The sequence below is a fragment of the Ptychodera flava genome (assembly GCF_041260155.1).
Source record: "Ptychodera flava strain L36383 chromosome 3 unlocalized genomic scaffold, AS_Pfla_20210202 Scaffold_25__1_contigs__length_14229661_pilon, whole genome shotgun sequence".
Lineage (NCBI taxonomy): Eukaryota > Metazoa > Hemichordata > Enteropneusta > Ptychoderidae > Ptychodera > Ptychodera flava.
Window position 1 is genome coordinate 10,170,668 of NW_027248279.1, and position 24,164 is coordinate 10,194,831.

The 24,164-nt window shown below is 38.9% G+C and overlaps 3 protein-coding genes across 3 annotated transcripts; 1 reads left to right on the forward strand and 2 right to left on the reverse strand.

The window, feature by feature from the left end:
* Positions 1-4,967: 4,967 nt before the first annotated feature.
* On the reverse strand, positions 4,968-7,382 carry LOC139125330 (uncharacterized). The gene is made up of 3 exons (XM_070691425.1): positions 7,088-7,382; positions 6,592-6,669; positions 4,968-6,093 (listed from the first exon to the last, which is right to left on the reverse strand). The coding sequence occupies exons 1-3, from the start codon at positions 7,293-7,295 to the stop codon at positions 5,933-5,935; spliced, it is 447 nt and encodes a 148-aa protein (XP_070547526.1). The 5' UTR covers positions 7,296-7,382; the 3' UTR covers positions 4,968-5,932.
* An 873-nt stretch (positions 7,383-8,255) lies between these two features.
* LOC139125410 (low-density lipoprotein receptor-related protein 1B-like) lies at positions 8,256-11,051 on the reverse strand. Its single transcript, XM_070691496.1, has 5 exons — positions 10,884-11,051; positions 9,992-10,070; positions 9,562-9,756; positions 9,066-9,083; positions 8,256-8,542 (listed from the first exon to the last, which is right to left on the reverse strand). Exons 1-5 carry the CDS (start codon positions 10,977-10,979, stop codon positions 8,256-8,258), a joined length of 675 nt encoding a protein of 224 aa, XP_070547597.1. The 5' UTR covers positions 10,980-11,051.
* A 4,379-nt stretch (positions 11,052-15,430) lies between these two features.
* LOC139125291 (uncharacterized) lies at positions 15,431-24,161 on the forward strand. Its single transcript, XM_070691389.1, has 2 exons — positions 15,431-15,537; positions 19,401-24,161. Exons 1-2 carry the CDS (start codon positions 15,471-15,473, stop codon positions 22,685-22,687), a joined length of 3,354 nt encoding a protein of 1,117 aa, XP_070547490.1. The 5' UTR covers positions 15,431-15,470; the 3' UTR covers positions 22,688-24,161.
* The last annotated feature ends 3 nt before the right edge of the window (positions 24,162-24,164 follow it).

A 24,164-nucleotide genomic window follows, 5' to 3' on the forward strand; every position in this document is an offset into this window, starting at 1 on the left:
TGCAGCACAGCAAATTATTTTTTGCCGCTTTTCTAGAAGAATTTTTTTCTTCACTTCTGCAGAGAATTTTTTCCAGCATTTGGCCAGCAACAATTTGTTTTTCTAAAATCCTCAAAGACCCCGCCCCGAAATCAATTGGGCCACCCATATAAGAAGTGAAATGGTTCTCTACACGTACCCACTCATCATTGCGTATCCAATAAACTTTGATACACTTTACTAAAGTTTGGCAAAATACCTGCAGCGTTTTGCTGTACTACTGTGATTTTTTTTATAACAGATTTGCGAGAACGAATATATTATTATTTCTGAGATCGGGACAGCAAACACCACTTCTCTGGGTTGCTGCTACGTCAACTATGTCGTCATGCATCACATGATGTATGCGCCGCTTTGCACATTGGAGCTAACGGCACGCTGCATATCAGCTGCTGGTCCATTGCCGCGTGGTGTTTTCAGACGGCATTCATGCCCTTTACGGACTGGTTTGACTTTTACGACTTTTTGGTCGAGGTGTTACAAGTTGTAAAATTAAAATCAGCCCTTAGGCCTAAAAGGCAGGAATCCCATCGGAAAACATCAAAGCTATACTGGCTTAGTAGCTGTGGACCCTCTGCTAATCTATCATAGACCCCCGGTGGTGGCAGTCCCCGGGTTGGTGGGTACCCATGCAGTTACCAAATTCACGGAAAAGGGGGTGTTTTCTTCAGTCATCTCGGAGATTCTAGGTCCGTGAAATCGAGAAAAAGGGGTACTTTTTCAGAGTAACCTCCGAGATTAGGGTAGTCCTTTATAATCTCCCTAGGACACTAAATCTGGTCCAGTCTCACTCACAAAGAAAATGAAAAACAGTACAGATTGTGTATGAATGTGACTAAAATCAGGTGAGGACAAACATTTGTGATGTATGTACATGTATACAAAGTCAACCCTGGAAGTCAACATACTAACCTCCTAGATTTCGAAAATAAGGGTATGTTTTTTACAGCTAATTTCTCCCATATTTGCCACAAATAGGGGGTGTTTTTCTCAGAAGTATTCTAGGAAAGGGGGTACTTTTCAAATTTGGGTAACAAGCATGGGTACCACCAACCCGGGGACTGCCACCGCCGGGCATAGACCTAAAATAGTCCTGCATACTGTGCTGGCCTAAGGCCTAAACAACTCACAGTCGATGTAGACATCACTTGTACCTGTAGTTCGAGTTTGAGGGTGTGAGAGCTAGAGAATAATCGAGCAACTGTGACTGTCCCTCCAAAACGAACCAACAGCCTCAGGGAACAAGATGAACATATTGCCTGGTCATGACCTTGGTGAGGGTAACAGCATACGTGTTGCCGGAGGGCTCTGTAGCGACTGAGACCCTGAAGTCTGTGTTATCATGTAGCTAAATAGCTCTGCGTGGCAGGGCTGTGTGTTACCGTACAGCCGGTAAAACAGCCACGCAGAGCTGGGAACTAAAATTTATGATCGGCCGTAGAACGAGGAAAATGGACAGTTTTGGTCGACTTACCCGACGATGCCCAGTCAGTTTGTTTCATAACTAACCTCAATTTTTCTCACCAGAAAATAGAGAGGTTCTGCTATATCATGACTCGCCACGGTGGCAGACGACGCGATCTTGTATGTGATCTAAAGTGTGCGTGTTCTAAAATGTGCGCATGCGCGAATGACACATAAACTTCTCCGGTATTCTGTTGTCCCGTAATGACTACTCCGTTGAAGTTTACATCACCATTTAATCGTCATTAAAGATCACTGACGTTTGTATCAAAACAAAGACACTGCCCCTGAACAGATGAAATTGTGACAATGATAAATGTTGCATGTTAGAGGCCACTCCAGGACCAATCGCAGATTGTACCTTACATTATTTTTTAAAAAAGCATTGAATTTGTAAAAGAAAAGCGTATCCTTTTGGACAAATATTCACCTCCAATTGTAAGGGTGCAGGGCCAAAGTGAGGGCTCTCATAATCGAAGTGCGAGCAAATGTGAGGGCTTGAAGTGAGGGCTCTCACAATTTAGAGAGTTAGTTTAATACACGTAATTACGCATACGTCTACCGGCGCGCAATGACGTAAGCGTATCCGTGCTCAGGCGTGAATTTTTTTGTTTAATTGTGCGTTCCCAATAATTTTATTATATTATTTTCTCCGAAGCATGCGAAATTCGTGTAAGTTTTAAGAAACATTAATTTCTCTACGAGAGGAATATTGTAGCTCGTATCCTCGAATTACATCGGCCGATTTCTTTGATACAGTTTTCATTTCTTTTGATCACTTTTCTTAGAATGTTTTTGAAATATGTAAAAGAAAGCAAACTATAACAGTCAGCGGAACGGCCGAAGACATTTCGATTATCGTATTTATTTTCGATCATCTGTTGCACTAGTCACATGACTCATTGCATTATTCACGTGATGTTATGCTCTGGTCACGTGACTGTTACACTGGTGACATGACAAGTATCATAACTAAAATCTTACGGTTACACTTATACAATTGTTTCATAAAGGGCAGATAGAGTTTTTTTCTAATATGCTTATTCGAAGTAGAAATGTTTAACTTTAGAGATCGTTGTGGGAAATACGGTGTCATATCGTTGATCGATGAATGCAGTAAAGGCAAACTAGCAAAACGTTGGGTCACATATCGCTTGTCTTGGGAAGCTTTTCACAGACAATAGTTGTGGAGCTTATAAGATGGCCAAATAATTGCCGGGGTGGTCCTTTTTTAATTGACCCAGTATTTCTCTGACTCACCTTGTTTGTAAAAGAAAATGAACACATAGGGTTTTAGCTTTTATGAGTTTGTGTCAGCTGACATGTAAGTTGTGGATATGCAATAGGCATACCATTACCAGCCATTGTAATAAGATATTATTTTTGGTTTTATTAGTGTGACTTTACTGCCAAACTAAAACAAGTTCGTGGGAATGTACTCATTGGAGGGTGTTTATACAAGTAGAATAAACTGTCCACTGGGACTACATATGCAATTTTGATCAAGATAAATAATAAACGTTTGCCCAAACGTAAAGTAGCGCCCTCAAAGCAAAAACACTATACGTTGTGCATATATGCATTGGAATCCTCACAGTAACAACAGAGTAGTCTAATATAATGCATAGTGCTGAATGTTTTCCACTGGGACATCATATGCTTTGTTTTCTTTGTAATATTACCATTTTTTAAAATTGCGGGAAATCAAAAGAATGCTTAAAATTTAAATTTACTAATCTAATTTTTCATTAGTAAAAGACTATATAAAAAAAATAAATGAAAAGCCCTTTTCAGGTCAACAACTTTCAAAGAGTTAGAGTTACATGTACAGTGTCTTTAATGTAAGTTCGTATAATACTACTGAGTGAGTGGTCGCTCATTACAAGTGCAATTAAATAAACTCTGAGCAATTGAATGTGTCCTGTTTTATCGATTTTCGTATGCGTTAATTTTTAATCTATCTCAATGAAACCAAATAAATGACTACTTATCACTGTGACAGATGTGTAAAATATACAAGGCAAAGAGATCCGGGCTGTTTTCTATTGAAACACTATATCAATAAAATAATTGACATAAACATTTTGACACCCTAAACCACTTAAAAATTATATGATCAAACATTCTGTTTTTAAATACGTTATTATGAAACAAAATCTCAGTATTATCACGTGAATTGTTACTGATTTGTCAACATTGAGATTCTCAATATCATCACCTGCACTACACCAGTACAAGATACAGGACACAAAATACGCACTCAAGATACAGGACATGAGATAAAGGACATGAGATACAGGACATCGCATGTATTGACAATTTTGATGGATTGAGAAGTTTCATCCTTTACTATCTTCGAATAGGACATCATGTCACGTGACTAAGCTGCTTTACGAATAGTTTCCATGGTAACATTAGGAGGGAGCAATTTTATAATCTTGTTTAAAACGCAGACAGTGTATTGCCGATGCATTCGAAGTTGAATAATAATATTTTGCCAATGTAGGTCATTGTAGGCCATTTAAAATGTCTATGCTGCAATACAAGTCAAAATTCAACTTTCCATGATGATAAAAGCTAATGTGACTCGCACTGCCAAATATTGCATATCGCTATGATTGAATTCATTTCCTAAACTGCAACACTTATATCATAGTTTCAAACTATTGACTTTAGACCTTGTTGTGGTTTACCATTACACAGCGAATTAATTGTTCCTTTTGAGACTATTCAAGTCAAAATATGACCAGTGAAAAGGGGAAGCAATGAACAGATAGGAAGGGCAGACTATGCTTGATTGGAAACTATAATGTTAAACAGTAACGGTATTATTGTTAATCGAGACAATCAGGGATTATTATAGCATGTCAGCTAGAGCTACCATCATGTAAACCACAGAACAGGTTTAACTTATCATTCGACCAAAACTTACATTTCTGAGACCAAATCCCCAATACGTATAAGTCTGGGTCTATATTTTACCACACTTGGATTACTGTTGTCATTTATGGGGAGCATCACCGTTTATGAAAAGGTTGCATAAGATTCAGAAACGTGCTATCAGAGTGATGTGTGATGCAAGGTATAATGCTTCGACCGAGCATTTTTTTAAAACAATGCATATAATGCCATTACCAGATAGAATAGTTTATAAGAATGTTTGTATGGTTTTTAAATGTTTAAATAATCTTGCACCGCAATATATGACAAGTTTTTTTACCGAAATTGATCATAAAAGAGTTACAAGATCCAAGATGCAAAAATTGTTAGTGGTTCCTGCAACAAATAAGGATTTTTATCGAAAAGGCTTTACTGTAAATAGTGCCAATCAGTGGATAATGTCGATTTAAATATAAGATCTAGTAACTCATTAAGCAGTTTTAAACTTCCTACCTGAAAGCTTATTGGGTATAATTTTTTGTGTTTGTAAGTTTTAGTTTTTTTGTAAAATTGTTTTTGTTTTCTAGTGTGATTGTGCATTTTTTTTCCTCCTGTGTGCAGGTGGTGACTCCTGGCCACTTTTTTCTGTGCATTGTATTGTTCTAGCTTTGTTTGTCATGTTTCATGTTGTTCTGCTTTGTATCAGTTTGTATGTTCATTTGAGGGCCCTGGGGAAGATAAGCATCTTTACTGAAGCTTACCAGGCTACCCTCGTTAAACAAGGTTTAATAAAATAAAATAAAATAAAATGTCATTTCAGCGATGGACTAAAAACAAAGCACATAAGCTATTATGACAGACTTGTGCTCAAATACATGATTTTTTTTGTGTTTTGTTTATTTCTGTAAATTATGAAAAAAATACAGATCGGATTCTCCAAATTAGACCAATCTAATCCCCTGACACACTTTGTAGAGTTTTTACTCAGAAACTATTGCATGTGATATTTTGCATCATGTAACAAAATCTTCCAGTTTGTTCTTGATAGGTAACCACGGTAATTGCGGCACAGGTTGCTATGGTTGCAGTGATGTATTTGAGGCTTATTCAATTTGCATGCCTGTTGTTTCCAGTATTGGTCTGATTTTAAACAATCATTACGTCAGTGAGCAGATTTATGATTTTGTATCCAAACAAAACTTTAATGTCATACATCGTTTCCTTAAAGGCGGACAAAAGTTGCACTTATTCAATCCATCGAATTAAAATCACAACTGCATAACCAGGAACTAAAGTAGATTTCAACCGATGACACATGTACTCGCTTTCGGATCACCTTACGGGTTTATGGTGTTCAAGTTCAAATGTAAAAAATATAAATTAATTTGCAGCATTAAACACAGGACAAGTTATCGAGTTTTGATAGTTTTAACTACAATGTTAAACCAAGACATCACGTCAAAGTATTCTACGAAGACTCGGAAAAGTATTGAAACAAAATTATCATTAACTTCTATGCAACTATCATATGAAATGTCACTGGCTGTGACTACGGTCGTCTGTACAATGGAGGGTAGACGTTTCTCTCATATTGACCATAAACGTTACCCGGCGGACTGTATTCACACGCCACAAAGATTGCACCGTGATTGTACTCAACTCCACAACCAACTCTGATCGTGTCTGCCCACAACAGCTGAGTCACGTGACCTGTTAGAATCGTACAGACAAATTTAGTATATAGGAAGACGAAAAATCCGAACTACGAATCAGACGAGAGAAAGGGGCGTTGAATAACAGTATGGCAAATATAATGATGATATGAGATAAAGACGACGCCATTGAAGACATACAGACAAAAAGAAAAGTGGATTGGTATAAGTGCTCAGATAGATGGTTGTATATACGGGCAGATATTCTTATATCCATCAACTGACGTTAGACAGACAAACTGATAGACAGATAGGCAATATATATATATATATATATATATAGAGAGAGAGAGAGAGAGAGAGAGAGAGAGAGAGAGAGAGAGAGAGAAATAGATAGACACATAGGCAGACAAATAGCTAGATAGACCGAGAGATAGATAGATAGCTAGATAGATAGATAGATAGATAGATAGATAGATAGATAGATAGATAGATAGATAGATAGATATAGTGAGTGAGTGAGTGAGTGAGTAATGAGTAAATGCATTATACTGACCTGTCTTGTAAGTAAATCTTGGTCTGTTGAAATCGTACAGTTCAATTTCATCGTACCATAGCTTGGCTACACCAAAACCTGAAGTAATGTGTTCAATGAGAAAGGGAACAATATTTACGATAAACAATGTCAGTCAAGCAATTGATTCCAATTCTGGTGTTCATCTATAACTCTCCCATCCTGAAAAAATTCCATCTATGGTCTCCTTACAATGTGATATTTTCCTGTCCTCTCCACATAACAATGAATGGCCTTAAAGTATGTTTTAGAATATGTTTTATCAATCCTATGATCCACTCTCTGTTGCCGAGTCTGTGTGAATTCAATGGTATCTTAACCAGTGCCTCTTTTATGAGAAAATCCAGAACATGTCGTCGATATCGTCAGTTTTGACGTTGTCTCGTTCTCAGCGTTCCAGGGTCGATGTCTTGGTCTCAGCTGTCCTGTTCTTCATTTTAATAAGTGTTTTGATTTGAGTATTTTTGCTGCGTCTTACCCGATGCGTGGTGGATATCTAGTATTTCAATCTCGGCCAAGTTTTCTCCGTAGCCTCGTCTACTGTGCCTTATTCTACCGTTGTTTGCGTTTCTTCTAGCCGTCTCCTCGGCAACTGTTGCTAGGTGCTGGTCCCATCCTAAAGGGCCCACGCCGTGCATACACCGGAAGTAGTTCTGAGCGTCCATGACTTGGAAGGACAAGTCCATACTTCCCCTGCAACCAACTTGGCCATTCTTGATTGGTAATTTGCAGAAGTCGGTTTCTCCAAAACCATATTCTGAGTTAAAAGTTAAAATAATCGAACTAGAATGTGAAAGAATAACACCGATAGATGAAGGTTTACCAAATTGTATGCACCTTGAATCGGGGACAGATATCTTGACTCTAAAACTTGTACAATTCTTTTCTGATATACCACCTGTGGGGGTTCATTTTAAAGCTCTTGGTGTGAGAAAACTTTTCACCGTCTTAGTTTTTCGAAAATCGAAAACTGTATGTTTCTTCATAACATTATCACATAAATGGCGGCCATTTTAATTCTAAATATCTGTAAATCTTTGGTAAATACTTTCACTAGGGCAAACATTTGCACGGTGGCCCCCAATTATTAATCATGATTATGAAAGACGATGGTTGAAAAATTCCTTGAGGAAAAAATTAGCAAAAGTTTGTCTTTCATTTTTGAGGCGCATAATATCTTAAGTATGAAATCGTGAGTTCAGTACTATAGCTTTATGTCCAATCCAAGCTTTCGAAATATACATGGAAACTATACATGAAGGCATGTTAGATACTGTTTTTTTACCTATATTTCTCAAAGTATCAAATTTAAGGATCACCACGTGATCTTGCATCCTTGTAATTTTGGATATGCCTCCATAATTTGATTTCAAATTCGGCGACACACAGACACCGATACTGAAATTTTGAACTGCGTAGCAATAGCCACTCAGTCTCTTCCAGGCAAAACTTTGTCAATTTCTCTGAGTCGATAATGATCAATTTCGACTGTGTACATCTCAATGATGATAAAAGGTCACGTGACTGTCATGCACGCAACATATTGCAGTAGCTGTGTTTTATCACACATGTGACATTTTGGAAAACTTTCTAACAATTAGCTTGATAATATCTGCAGGTAAACTACTCGTGCACAATCACCCAAGTCATAATTGTGCAGTAAAACGTTGCTGAATTATTGAAAATTGACAACTGACATTCTTTGAATGGTATCGGTGCAAAGATTTGAACTGAACGAATGACCACGTGACACGGGGTCTGGAATTGACTGCCAACTCACCGCATTCAACTTCGTCGTTGTAGTCAGGGCATTGACCCAAACCGTCACAGATTTGTTCCCTGCTGATACACATGTTGGAGTTTCTTGCACAGCGGAGTGGGAATAGTGGAAAGGACCTGGCACATCCATTGTCGTCATGGAACGCCTTCCTGACTGAGTAAAGATGAGATATTGTTGTCTGGTTACGTGCGTACAGAACTTTCCACTCATGCATATTAATTCTACAGGATATACTTATTGAGATTTTGTCGAGAGCGATGTTTTCTAGTCGACCAAAATGGAGCCTCATTAACTTGTCGCGTCGGCCGTAGAGTATATGGAATCAGTCAATCCACGTTAAAAAGAATAAGTTCCTTACAAAGTCCTATTGGGATTTCATTACATATTCCAAACAGTTTAACCGTGCTTAAATAGACTTCAGGACCACTAACTTTTCTTGGCATGTTGAAAAAATCGAAATTTGAAAAACTATCAAAACCCTGATACCCGAACGAGATCGATGTTTCAAAAGCAATATTCTTGCGATCGTCTTTTCGCTGCACCACTTGTTGTTGTTTTTCTTGTCTTTGTGACTAGGTCAACTTCAGAAAATACAATGCATTCTACGAGAGGCAAGATGGCCTTTGATGAATCTCATTGGCGTCCTACGTTATTTAAATGATGGGGATACACTTACCTTGTTGCGTTTCACCACCTGACAGAGAAAACAATTTAAGCTATTATATTTTCTAAAGAATGTGTAGATGAAATAGGATGGTATATTGTATCGGGTCTATTTGATGATATATCTGGTCAAACACAAAATTCAAAAAGATGTTTTCCCGCTACAGTTGTAATAATGGAGCAAATGAAGTTGCTGAGTCTCGGTTCAGTGAAGTCTGATTAGAATGTGATGTAGAGACTGTGACGTTTCAACCGTTGCGTGTTCTTTGCTCTTCCTGCAGATGCTCATATTGTCGTTTCACTATCGGCCAATGAGAACAGCAAAGAATAATTAAATGTGAAAACATCGCCATCTCTACATCTCATTTTAATCAGATTTTATCAAGTGTCCCGAGTTTTAAGATATTTAATCATATTTATATTCACTGCAATTTCCCTACTTGACAAACTCCACGTGGATAAATATTTACATAATTTTAGATGACCTGGGTGATACATAAACTGATTACCTGCCATGCGTATGTCTGCGTCATCTTGGCAACCCTCTTCGTCGCTGCCATCGTAACAACTGATGACGTCATCACAAATCTGACTCACGGCCAGGCACCATGAGCGATCAGCACAGATGTAAGGATAGTCCGGGTAGACGATACCGCAGAGGGCGTCTTTTTCTATTCCATTGCTCACTTCTCTCTTCACAATCCCTGACGAAAACAACAACAACGCCTTTTGTGATAGACAGAAAATGTGTCTTTGCTTCAAAGAAAAATTTTCCAACGAAATGTTCGTTCGGTGCTTTCGTCCTCTTACTGTGTAGTGACCTGTATGGAAGGTCATATCGGATATCAATTCTTCAAGGTACGTTTTCGATGTTAACGATCCTTATCTTTCTTACCTCAGATTACAATTACAAGTACACGTACAATATTATGAAATTACCTTGTCGAAGAAAATCTACCTTGAGACCGATGTCATTCTGATGGTTGGTTCTTGCCTGTGGATCAACTTTTTCAATAAACTGTGAAGTGAAACGAAAGTGTCAACAAACTAACAGTTGAAATAAAGTTTTCGTGGTTTAGATACCTTTTCATACATACATACATACATACATACATACATACATACATACATACATACATACATACATACATACATACATACATACATACATACATACATACATACGGACGGAAGGACGGACAGACAGACAGACAGACTTACGGTAATAACGATACATATGCAAATATACAGGGAATACAATATCAATGCTTAAACAAATGTTTCTTTAAAAATGAATATTTCCAGTGCAGTAGAAAAAAGTTGTATCTTTCGTGAGGTCCAACTTGCAATTTAAAGGTAAAATACAAAAAGATTTAGAAGTTAAAAATAGAATGGAGACACCAGCAGTGTGCAATGTCTTGTCACAATGCTTTCAATGGACATTATTCACAATACCTAGTCAGTTACATCATACCGTCTCGTTCAAGCTTGAATTGCTCGAAAGAAATGCGGTGTATCGGAAGACAAAAGAAATTCCAATCTAAAGCAAAAATAAAGTTGCCCTTGAAAATACAAGTTGTCATAAGATACCGAGCAAACATTGGAAGCTTGAATTGAAAGATTTGTGAAAGACAAATAAAGTTGTAAAGTTGAGATACGATGCTGATACGCTGGACAGAGCGCTGTCTAAGGACAGTGTATGCGGGGACTGTGGATAGCTGTACTGAATAGAATACCTGAATGACCTGTTACATAATTCCGTCTCGATAAGGTGTTTCTTTCCAAATCACGATTCTGGTATGTTAAAACTGCAAAGAATCTCAAAACTTACTGGTTTGATCAAGTGGTTGTCAGTCCGTGGTATGCCGACAGCACCAATGACTTGCAAGGCGGACAGTAACGCGAGCAGAAGAAATTGTGCGAACATTGTCGCGTTTCTGTTGCTCTGGATTTTATCAAGCACACTGACACACTGGTCGTGTCAATATGACCCATCTAAATCCCATCAGTTAGGGAGCATCTCAGCTGGTGATTTAACTTAAGAAATCCATATCCTTCCACCTTGGCTGAAGACTTAAAGATCCTTAGCATCAAGTTGCTTCCGTGTGTCTACTATTTAGCATTCATTACAATTTTCAATTTTCATTTGAGCAAAACCAAAGACCACCATCTACTCTCCCGCAGCATCATGATGCTCGCTCATTTATGTTTAAAGTTCATTTCCATTTAAAGTTGTGCGATTCAAGGTTCCAGTTTTTAATAATCAGTTTACCAAGCTATGTCAATCTAAATGAGATTTTCTTTCTTCCTAGACAACCACCCATACAAACGATGCTGCATTTTGAAAGGATGTGACAATTTGAGACGATCCCTTGCGAAGAAAACTGAACTTACGATGGTAGCGGGGTGTAAATAGCAAAAGAAGCGGCAACACCAGACTTAATGATGGCTGGCGATTGCTGCATAGATAGCGTCGGGGGTTGCCATGGTTGCTTAGCTAGTATACGCCTCGAAATTGAAAGACTTAAACTTGTACTCAACCTTCCTTCCTTCCTTCCTTCCTTCCTTCTACAAAACTCGTTTGTAAACAAACATAAATAATATGAACTAGCAAGAAATGAGCAAACCCCAAACTCTAGCCAATGTCATATTATTTTTAGGATTCTGCCATATTTGCGCACACTCTGATTTTTTGCTGACATCTAGCTCGTCATGGGCACCGTACTCCTGGGAATGAGAGAGGGTTCGGTCAGTATTGAGAAGACTCTTGGCTGGTACTGTTAATATTTAGACGCGTCTCCTTCATAGGCAGTTCGGCATTGACTATCTTTTGTGTACAACATATGCAGTAGGATATAAAGTGTTCGGGTTTTCTTGTCATTATTTTTGCAAACTTCTTCTTTGTGCTTTGTTTCGGTTTTGAAACATTACATTTTATTTCCTATCTTTAGAGTCTGAACAGTCATGCACCTTTCATCGTCTCTTTTCTAGTTCACCAATTATTCCTTTTTGTTTCATTATTATCACTGTTTGGTATGTTGCATTCCATAACGGAGTAACATTTTGCTTTCTTTCAGAGAGCAGCAGTATTTATCCTCATGTCTCTGAGGTATATCCATCTATCTCCTCCATCAGTTATCGCTCTCGTGACGTCACTGCTTATGAGTCATAACTTTAGCAGTCTCATTTTCAGTTTTGGCAAACTGTCTTATTACCTCCAGTTTCGCCAAGTTGATGTTTCTTTCATCGATGTTTAATAGTTTTTTCTAGTTCCCTAATCATTCTGTTTTAAATTTGTCTCATTATTATCAGCGTTTGGTCAGTTGTCTTCTATGCAATTAGTATCGTCTTCTTCGTCTCTCAAAATGAACCCCATAAACTTAAAATATTGTGTGCACGGGCAATTTTATGCAGCCAAGTCAATTCTGATCTGGATTAACACTTTGTTGTCAAAATAATGACGGTTGTAGTTATATTATATGTTCTGTATTGATACGTTAAACATAAGACATTTCGTAATATAAAATTCAGAACGCATCTGACCGCCATTTGGGGCGTTGACCTAGATTGCGCGACGTACATACCAAATTATATGAACAATAGCCTCGTTCGCAGGAATGTTTTAAAATGTCCGCTCTAACCCCTCGAGCATTTACTCTTGAGATAAACTTGACCGCTCATCCACAAACTTGAAGAAAGCGCTCGTAAACATCTTTCTGCGGACAGATTTCTTAGCTACCCTTGCTGTTTGCTACAGGTAGTTTATTTTGAAAAATTACCGTACGACAAGGCAGCTATACACCTCCAAGCCTACTGAACTTAAGAGAGTTGAGAGAATGTGAATTGGAATTTGCCATTATCACCCCGTGTACTGTTTGAAATTGTTCCTCAGTTTACTACATGGAGATACTCCACTCTAAAATCTCTTTCATGAAACTTCCCGTTGGCTCTTTTTATTTCCTCGTTCAAAATGAACTCCACTTCCAACTGTCGACTCCTTTGCTTCCCCTCGACAACCCCCTTTCCGCCATTGGTGAAAATAACAGTCATTCATTTTCGCCTTCAAATTTTATCAAAATATGGTGATGACGTACTCTTTCAGTCAGTCTTTCCGCAAAGTTAATGCGGAGCGATAAAATATGCATTTCAGAGTTGATGGAAAAGCCGTGGAATGTGTTGCCCCTCAACCATTCCAAAGATTGGTATCTACGTGAACTTTTTAAATTCCACTTCAGTTCCACGTTTTGACACATTACCAGTATGTCCACGCATTCCACATTGTATGGTGTCGTCTGACAAACAACCTGATCTTGCTCTGTACAATAGAAATGCCATACACTTCAAAGGATAGAGTGATTACACAGAAATAATTTGACCTACTGCCATCATGCAAGTTATAGCTTGTCGTACAACAACACTTAATATATAATTCCTGGTGACTGATGGTGACTGATGGGTAAAACGCTAAATAAATTTTGGCCAAAATAAACTGATGTAAAAACTGCGTATGTATTTGAAGCTGTTTTATGGAATTACAAGGAAACTAGAAGGTGGTAGGGTAGAAGCGGCGATTCCAGATTATGATTTATTTATATTATCTATCTGGTGATTCACTAAAATGGGATTGGGAAACTGACCATGGACATTTGTCACACTGTCTACTTATTTCAAACAGTAATTGACCAATTCGGATTTTCCGACAAAAATCATCATATTCGTTTCCAAAGGTTGCGGCTTTACATTCATCAAAATATATAGCTTCTCGGTCTTCAGTCTCACAGCTTACCGTTGTGGCTATCGCGATAATAAACATTCAATTTGTACTTTTGGTTTTAATTTCTGCTCTTTTCTTGTCGATTAAGGTGTTGCCTTTATTGGAATGACCAATGTGTGTTTGTGATTACTTAAACCTCACAAAGCAATACCAGTAACATGACTTCAGATATTGCCATGACAACTTATTCATTAACTTGTCGTCCATTGCCAACCATGCCTTTCAATGTCTTTGCTCTCATTGTGGTTCCCTAGAAGATGTAATTGTTGAAGGAAGAAAAAAACTTGAAAAAGACCGCACTTTTTTGTTTGATGCGCTCAAATATACAGCTGTGGTGTCGGAGAAAAAGAGACACCGTAGAGGGATAAACTCTCAATGACCGAATCGCGTATCAGATTGATCGTTTTACTTTACAACACAATCTCCGTTACGTCACGAAAACCTGGTTGCCGTGTGAGAATCTTAAAAAGGGACCAAGCAGAATCGAAAGCCGGATCTAAAAGTACTTTGTTTCGGCATCAAACGTCTATGCAAGTTAAGTATATTTACCCTGTGTCTGAATACTGACAGCATTACAAATGTGCACCTAGGTACAAGAATGGTATGGCAAAACATACTTACGTCATTATGAAAGTGCACGTCGCTAAACCTTTATGTCTCCCACCCCCTCCATATTTGAAGTTGAAAGGATTAACCCCGCTTCCTGTTGAGTACATTTGTTGTGTGACCTGAAAAGTGACCATCAGTGCGTAGGGGTAGTCCAGTCTTTCTATTGTGTAGGCTTTGTGTAGGCTTTGTGTAGACTTTGTGGTATTGTAGAAACGCAGAAACATATGTTATGGGATTGCCTGCAACTTACAAATATCTGGGAGAGAGTTAGTGATCTACATATAATTTAGACTTGTAAAAAATTTATAACTGACTTTTAAAGACCAGATTATTGAAACTTACAATGCTGATAACTGTATCAACCATGCCATTGTAATTGCAATGTTTTCAATTTACTAATCATGGTTAATTTGTCAAAGTAAGGATCCTTATACTTTTGAGAATTTCTGTCTTGCTTTAAAGCACAATAGCCTTGCAGTACTGACGCTTGGTAGCTGGTGAGTACAAAATTCTCTACTGAGAACCAGCAGACCTGTATGCCTGTGATTTACAAATAGTTATCGATTATCCAGACATCATACACTCAAAAAGTGACTGAATAACAAACTTTGCAATTATTGGTCTCAAACTTCCTATCTGTTATTTGATGCACACAAATAACAAGAGATAACTACGGTGTTTGTTTCGTCACAGCAGTTCTAATCCTGGTGAAGTCTGAACTAATTCTGGGCATTTATCTCGTCGCCACGACACTACATGAGCTCTGACCCGATTTCCCACTGCAACTACAAACTGCAGACTACACCTGATAAATTTTCGTGACTAAAGTTGCATTAACCCCACGCAAAATTTACCTCACACACGCCCACGCACAGACATTTTGACAGTTTCACACCAATAAATCAATGTATACAAAAGTCGACAGTTAATAAGTAGAAATATGTTTGAATTTTGTCAGAGCTGTAGTCATTTACTTTACCTTACACGAGTTCACATGTCATTTGAACTCCTAGCCCTGCAGTGTGAGGGATAGCCATGGAGTCCATGACGTCACTGCCTAGCCTGTTCAAGATTCTGTTGCTGGCTACACTATCATGTACAGGTACGCTAATTGGTGAATGTTTGTCTTTCATTATATTTTTGCCGATACTTTGCGATTCAGTGCTAACGATGTTGTACCACGATGGGTGGCAATGATGCAGAGAGGAATGAAGCAGAGAGGCGGGACGGAGACAGACAGACAAACAGATAGGGGAGGAACAAGAGAGGGGAATGGGTTACAACTACTGTTGTAAATGTAAGCGGGGTCGAGCAATGAAATGTCGACAATGACATCACAGAAATCACTTGTAAAATCATGCAGTTATAAACGGTTGGATTTGAAAATTTATTATATCGAGTCTGGTGGTTTTAAGCACTGATAAAACCGATATGCCTTGTTACATATGCAAAATTATCATCAAGGTAAAGTAACTTATGAGTAATTGTCATGTGTACTTAAAACTTTTCTATCTCAGGCGTTTTAACAATAATTCTTGATCAATGTTTGAAATGCAGTTCCTTGCTGAGCTAGTTTTCAAATCATGCCGAAATTCATGTGCCTCACCCTGCCAATAGAGCTCACTCTTTCTCTGTCATGTACCTGGGTTACGTTATACTACTGACAAAAAATGTTAGTCCCGATTTGAATAATTAATTTCTCAAAAAATGATACATCAAAATTAAAACAATTTAATGTTTCCAAAGTAGTCAGACTTTGTATTTAAATGAACTTTAAAAGGAAGGAGAACAAACAATTTGAAAATGTCATCAAAATTTACAACTATTCTCCCTTTATGAACTTCAATTGAGTTAACGATCGAGAGAATCTAATAAGAGAACTCGATAAATGAGTTGCTCGTACATTCAAGTTAGTGTGTTTATTGCTAGTATTGGTTCAAGTGGTGGCCGCCAATTGCTAGATTAAAACGGGAGCTAAATTTCCGTGTAGATGTTGTGTTGTTTAAGAAAATGTACCCGGCAGCAAAACAAGCTTCCGGCACCTGTATTTTGTAGGTAGTATGAATAGGCAACGACACGGGTCATTGGTCTCGACGTATTGACAACAACCTTTCTCTATACATAGAATTTTGACATGGCAACACAAACTATCAGCGCTATAGAGTCGCTTGTATAGCTGAGAGGCAGCTTTTTCAGGTTTCGACAGTTCTGCAGTACCATATGTACCATACACATAAATCAACGTCACATTATTGACACACCTGTCACGATAAAGTCAGTCAGAAACAGTAAACTTCCCTATTTTTATGAGAACCATTTAGGGAGTTAAATCTTTTGAAATCTTTGACAGGATGGATACCGGATACTGCTACAATATCCACAAAAACTGATAAGATACTAGGATCTTGCTATCTACACGAATGGAAACTATCATATTTTATCGTGATGGAAAAGTCGGTGGTGTAATTTTCAGTGCCTAACAGAATATTTATCACACTGAAGTTTCTAGGCTGCTGATTTCAGAAATTAAACTCGCAAGGTTCAATGAAAATTGACTAGAAATAATTATAGAGGGGTTGTGAGAAGGGAAGTACTAACGGGCGCATTCCTATTTCGACAATATTATGTCGAATTTCTAAACCCTAATTTTACAAACATCTTTTTAAACCTAAACAACCAACCGATATAAAGTTTGATGTTAGGGTTATGCGTCTCGAAAACTAAAACTTTTGCTCAAACTTTCCTCAAAGAATCATTCTCTTTCATAATCAAGAATAGAAATTGGCAGTCACAGTGCAAATTGTGGTACCAGAAAAACAAATTACCCAAGATGTTCCGATATTTGAAATTCAAAACGGTCGCCATCTTTATATTAACTCTACAGAGATAAATAAATTTTTCGATTTTCGAAAAACTAAGACGGTAAAATTTTTTCTGATACCAAGATCTTTAGAATGAGCCCCCACAAGTGGTAGATCAGAAAAGAATTGAAAAAGGTTAAGAGTCCAAATATCTGTCCCCGGGGCGCATTCTATCTTAACAAACTTTTGATGAATTTGTTGTTGATATTTACAAACTAAAATGTTTACCATTAGTGTTGAGTAGGTCATGGGGTAACTGATTTCCACAAGGTAGACTAAGTGAGGTACAAAAGTACGATACGAGGAATCTACTTGTCGCCCCTTGTGCTACTTTTCGAAGTTGTCTTTGGTTAATTGATTTACCCGCCCACAAGATTAGGCAAGGAAGACACCTGTGCTATGGTAAAATCGCCTATTAGTTTCAGCACCAAGGGCATTTTGCTGCTACATAATGTTAATTAGACTGCGTACCAGATGGTTCAGGAGAGACTCAAAGTCAACATCTGAATATAGATGCAGGGTTATGTTAATTCGTTGATGACACTTACAAATGGTTATTTAATAGCTTCCTCATTTTGATAAGGATTTTCTCACTCTGGACCAACAGACAAGTTCCACTGATAAAGCAACGTACGTCGCTAACATTTGCCCTACATGTGGGCGTAGTCCACATAGGGGGTGATAAACATGGGTCCATGTGTCTCGTGTCTGTGCGTCTCTGACTGCGTCGCTGGCGTGTTTGTAAGCTTATGTCTGCCTTTTATCAGTCAGGCCTGGAGAAGACGATGTTAAAGATGCAAATGGTTCCGTGGTTGGAGAGCAGATTATTTATCCTAGCAGGGGTTGGGGTGAAGATAATTATTTTGCGGAAACCGCAGTGGTGAAAAAAGGTCGCCAGCCAAAGTTTGTTGTGAACTAGATTTTTCGGTTAAAAGATTCTTATTCTAGCCTATTTCAACTCTTCCTAATTTCCTGGGGAACTTCCATGTATGCATTCTCTTCCTAAAAGTTAGCCATTTACAACGTAATATACCTACTGAATTGTTGAAATGACGCGAAGTGACTACTATCCAGGTCTATTAAAAATCATTTAGGTCATGCACTTTATCCCTACCTTAATATTTTTCTTGGTGTATTCACTACACTCAAAGATGATAGCATTTCTTGGTGTATACACTATATTCAAAGATGATCGCAGAATATGGAGACAGGAATAGCGTTGACAATAAATCAGCCCTGATTTAATCTCAAGTTCACGGGTTATGAAAGGTCATTGGTACGCCTATATTCCGGAAAATGACGCAAATCACTTCTTCACTTTTTAACTACGTTAAGGTGTCAACGCTATCGTCAGAGTTGACGCGCCAAAGTGGGTGCAACGTACGCATGCGCAGACAACTTAAGCTGCGTATAACGCAGAAATAACTTCGGCGTTTTGTCACAAAATTTAAAGTCGAATGTATATGGGTAATATGTGCTGTTCATGATTTTACACTTGATCAATGCATTCCGGGTAATGTGCCCCTTGTAGTGAGCTTCTTCAATCTTGAAGACCACAACAATTCACTCAGTGTTCAATTAAAACGTAAATGTGGGTTCCCTGTCAATATATTTTGTCTTGTTCATTCATTAGATAAAACTTGTAACAGCTAGGATAATTTTCGTTTCATCACAGCTACGATTGAAAGACATTCAGTGCGAATGATGGAAACTTAGGCATGACTTAGAAATGAAGTTTGCAAAAGTGTGTTTCCTTTTCATGGGAAAGAGGTGGCACGTTTTCTTTCAAAACGTCTTTTGAAACAGAAGATTACGGTGGAATTTTGGTCTCTAGATTTACTACGCTCGAAAAACTCAACTGCACTCATTACAGAATGCGTTCTTCATTCAGTCTTGTCTCTAGGCAGCGTTTTAAACGTGTTTTGTTCGTCGTGTTCAAAAAATTCTACCCAAAATGTATGATTCCCAAATTAAAGAGAGTGTGACAAATATATAATGCTAAAGAGACTTCGTTCCTACACTTCTTCATTCCAATATGCTACGTTAAGTATACCTGACTGAAATCGTCTACTAAGTTAATATGATATTACACTTTTATTCACAGGAATCACGGCAAATGATATTATCTATGTGAAGAACAGTGACAAGTCTCTCGATAGTCCATACTGTGGTTCCATCTACGCAACGCCTTGCAAGACGCTAAGGTACGCCTTACAAACTAGAATTAGCGAAAATGATGCCACAGTGCGTCTGATTCACGATCCGAACAGAAACTGGGTCGACGCATGCGATGATGATCCCATAGAACTGTCGAGATCTGTGAAGATTGAGGGCGTCACTCCCGGTGTTACCATCAACTGCAGGTTCCAGCGAGCCAGTTTCTTGTTCAGTGTGGACGGTCGAAAGTATGGTCCTTTGACAGTGACCATATCACAAATTACCTTCATTGGCTTCATTGCAGTAGTTAGATTGCGTGATTCGACCTTGATCTTGAACGACGTATCATTTGTAGACAACGAATATTCCGTTTTCGTACATGCTGATACCTTTGTGCAGAAGCGCTATGTCTGTTGGCTTCCAGCCAGTCGCTACGAGAGACCTCCACAATCATGGGACTGTTACTATGTCCACATTTCGGTCAAGAATGGTGTTTTCAGAAACACCAAAGCAATTCACGTTGATTCCTGCCTGCACGTATTTGTCAATACTTCTCAAGTGACATTTGATGATTCTACACTTAGGCTGCTTCTCATTGATGCTTTCGAAACTGAAGAAGGCGACTTCTCCTGCCCGTACGACGCCCTCTGCTGGTCGAACACTTCACACAGCGTATTTTATCATGCCGATGGTGTGAAAGTTAACGAGAGCACGCCGGAGAAGTCTCGACTTATCGTCGGCTTATATCCGAACTTGCCACATGATGTAACAGTTGTAATCAGCATTCGCAATTCGGAGCTAATATCCTTTGGATTCGAAACACTGTATGGTTGTGCGGAGATAGAATACGGAATGCTTCGCGCAACTGTAACCGTTAATTCAGTCTCGTTCCGCGAAAATGTTAAAAGTGCCCTGGCCGTAGACACTTACAGCGATTTGCTGTCGGTACCCGATGCAAAAATTAGAGTAAATATTTTCAACTGTTTGTTTGAAAACAACACTGATAGCGGCCTCTACGTTAGAAGTAGCTCTAAGGAAAAGGCAGTCGTTTTTCTGACAAATGTGAAATTCTCTCGACACTTCGTCTACTTACCAGAACATGGCATCGACTTTCCAGCTAATGGTGGCGCTATCACATTCATCGGGGTATTCGCTTCACTCGTAAACGTCTCATTCGAGAATAACTACGCCAGTGAATACGGTGGCAGCATCTATGGTGTTGACACGTTCATGAATGCAAGTGGCATAAGAGTGATGAACTCACTCAGAATGCGAGGATCACAAACAGGTGACGTCTTTTATTTTACTGATTCAGTTACTGCGATGAAACATGTGTTTATCGACATCGAAGCAGAGTCGCCACCGCGGACGGTGATTTATGAAAGCAACGGACATTACGGTTTCACCAATCTCACGATCATCTGTCCCCCTGGATTTCAAGTCAGCAACGATGAAGTGAGGGCGCTTCACCATGTCCATTTTCAATGCCTTCCCTGCTCTCACGGTGAGTATTCCATTGATAACGCCTATCGCAGCCCAGACACACAGCCTCACAACGATACATGCCAGGAGTGCGTATACGGTCTGGCTTGTCCTGGCATTGCCACTGCAGTACCGGGTTTCTGGGGCTACCGTAGTGACGACAATGGCGGGAAATCAGTGAAAACCATCAAGTGTCCCAAGGGATACTGCTGTGATAATGAAACCAGCTGCATATCATTCGATTCTTGCAGTGACAACAGAGAGGGTCGACTCTGTGGTCGATGTCGTGATAATTATTCGGAGTCTCTCTTCTCTGCGAAATGTGTCCGAGATAATGATTGTGCAAGTGGCTGGTTTTGGCCACTTACTGTCGTCTATGCCATTCTCTACTTTCTATTTCTTCTCTATCACTCGGAAGTTGTGCACTTTGTCCGCTCGGTTCTTTTCCCATGCTTCAAGCGGACGCGATCGAGATCAACAGACAGTGTGGAAGATGCCACAGATGAATCAAACCATTCTAACGGTGTCTACATGGACATATTTTACTACTATCATCAAATCGCTCTGCTTCTACAAATCTACGTTGTTGGGGAAGATACACACATGTTGGAAGATATTTTGGGAAAGGCAGTTTTTGGGTTGGTCTACTTTCGTGTCGAAACCCTCTATTACTCTCTCTGTCCCTTCCCTGGTCTGACTCCGATATCTAAGAAACTTTTCCAAAATTCTCTCATACCGGTGTATTTCGCCTCCCTGTTTCTGGTATACCTCGCCCACAAACGCATCATTTCGAGGTTTATCCAAAGATTCCAGCCGGGTATTCACTTCCGGATTAGACTCGGAGAATGTCTGCTGACTCTATTGATCCTGACCTATATCTCCATGACCAAGTGTGTCTTCGCACTACTGCACTGCGTTGAGATCAACGGGCAGAAAGTGTTGTGGATTGACGGCACTGTCCCCTGTGATCAGTTTTGGAGAATCGCCCCTGCACTGTACGCGACAATGGTATCTTTTCCTTTCTTCCTTGTCTTGATATTCGGGAAGATATTACTCAAGAAAGGACAAATCTCTGCAAAAGCATTCTATTTTGCTTGTTTTCTGCCTCTGCCGTGTCTTAGCTTTTGGGCCTTCATCAGACTGATCCGCAAATGTCGTAGATATGATGACCCTGAGGGGGCGCCCTTGACCGACGTGGGAAAAGCCGTCATAGACCACTTAGAATCGCCATTCAAAAAGTCCACCAATGCCAAGGTGAAAGGATATGAATCGCTCCACTGGGAAGGAGTGCTCATCGCTCGCAAGCTTATCCTCGTTGCTCTGGCAACATTCATTCCTTACAAATTTGCATCTGCGTCAATTCTTGCTATCGTCTGCGTACTCTTAGCCGTTATCCATCTACTTATTTTTCCCTACGCTAAAAGGGCGATGAACTTCACAGAGTGCGCCAGTCTCTTTGTGCTCAGCTTCATTGCAATCATGAACGCTGTCAAGGCTGGTTTGGTTTCCAATGCATCACTGCCACAAGGCCCCGTTGTAAACTCCCTGAAAGTCTACGACTGGATAGAGACTGTCTTAATTACAGGGATTCCCTTGTTACTTCTGTCCAGCATAGTACTGGCAGTGGTTGTCAGACTCTCCATGTTGGTCTATAAAGCCGTGCGTCATCTGAGCGGGAAAGTATGCCATCGCCGACAGGTCCTTAGAGAAGAGGAAATCAGCGAAATCAATCCTCCAAACACGCCAAACTAATGGATGCATAGATTGAAGACAATGTGGCACGTCTTTAATGATTTCAAGACACTCATATCATCTCAAGATTCTTGACTATCTCGGAGATATTATCATCACGTCAGAGATACTGATACTGGATGCATAAGATGGTTAAGATAGATCACGATTGTTTTAACGAATTGGCCTTTTAGAGACGATTCATGTTTTAATGATTTCCATAGTAGATAGGAATTTACTTACTTGCACACGATTCGCTAGATTTGTTAAAACACGCACTCGTGATTAGAAAGACTAGTGCCAGGAAAGACACAGATCAGGAGAACAGCGTCAAGGAATATCGCTTCAGACACAAATTTTACGTAGTTGTGTAGGCGACACTTTACTCACTCCATTATAATAAAGAACTTAGACACACAATAGATGTAAAACGTATAAACAAACGAATGCTCTGATATCGCATCGCTTTGGAAAATGTCAAACTGAACATGAGCCGCCCACCAATATTGATTTATTGTGACACCCGACGTCAGTTAAGTATATTTCATATACTCTTTATTCCTTAGAAATCTTAAAATGATTTTAAAAAAGCATATGAAATTTCGTTAACTGTGTCATGATATCAAGACCAATGTTGTTTCAAGTCTTTTATTGAAATCTAATAATAATATCTTAAAGCTTTGTCACTTGTATAGATGATTTGTCCGGGTTTAGTGATGGGAAATATCAATGTCCGGATTTCTGTAAAAACTCGTAACACAAGGTGTAAAAAGTACGTCATTGTAAGGGTATGGTCATTTTGATATGATGTCATTTGTTATTATTTGTATCGATATATTGCACATAAATACATCCTATCTATTCATATATAAATGCATTTATTTTAGTGCTTGTGGCCAACGGTCAAACGTACAAAAGACAATATCAAAATACACATCGCTTGATTTTATGTAGCTCATATGACAAATTTCATTCTTCAAGGAAGGGTCAAGCTGGATCACTGTCGTTTCCTTTTAGTTCGGGTCTGTATAGCTAGCTTTTGAAACGTGTGAGTTCAGAACAAGTAGGTTCTGAACCATTCAATGAAGATGCATAGAGATAATTTCAAGTTGTCAATGGCGTCACGAAAAATGTTGCCATTTTTACCTCATTCTTTGTTCGATAGAAAGACTTATTACTGAAATCTTCGTATCAAATTCAAGTGCATTGTCAAATGGTTTTTCAGAATGGCTTATGTCGATTCTTTTTTAAAAGTTTCAAGAAGTAGCAAGATAACAGATGGACTTTTGGCATTTAGTGTATGCATATCATCGCAATTGATGGCAGTTCGAGAACAACGAACACAACTCAACTTTCCGATAGTTTGTGATCACAAAGACCGTCGTTGTATAGAATTTTGTAGTGTTTTTCCACGCGATGTGGTTTACATCACACCAAGCGTGTCCTGTTTTGGAGTCTTACTTTCCACTGCCAATAAACAATAGGTTTAACCAAACTC

Coding starts and splice junctions, on each gene's coding strand:
- LOC139125330 (XM_070691425.1), bottom strand. CDS start 7,295: ATGGACTTGTCCTTCCAAGTCATGGACGCTCAGAACTACTTCCGGTGT. Junction 6,670..7,087: donor AGATATCCACCACGCATCGG/GTAAGACGCAGC, acceptor ACATTACTTCAG/GTTTTGGTGTAGCCAAGCTA. Junction 6,094..6,591: donor AAGATTTACTTACAAGACAG/GTCAGTATAATG, acceptor CGATTCTAACAG/GTCACGTGACTCAGCTGTTG.
- LOC139125410 (XM_070691496.1), bottom strand. CDS start 10,979: ATGTTCGCACAATTTCTTCTGCTCGCGTTACTGTCCGCCTTGCAAGTC. Junction 10,071..10,883: donor ACAACCACTTGATCAAACCA/GTAAGTTTTGAG, acceptor TTCACTTCACAG/TTTATTGAAAAAGTTGATCC. Junction 9,757..9,991: donor GGTAGATTTTCTTCGACAAG/GTAATTTCATAA, acceptor TGTTTTCGTCAG/GGATTGTGAAGAGAGAAGTG.
- LOC139125291 (XM_070691389.1), top strand. CDS start 15,471: ATGGAGTCCATGACGTCACTGCCTAGCCTGTTCAAGATTCTGTTGCTG. Junction 15,538..19,400: donor GGCTACACTATCATGTACAG/GTACGCTAATTG, acceptor TTTTATTCACAG/GAATCACGGCAAATGATATT.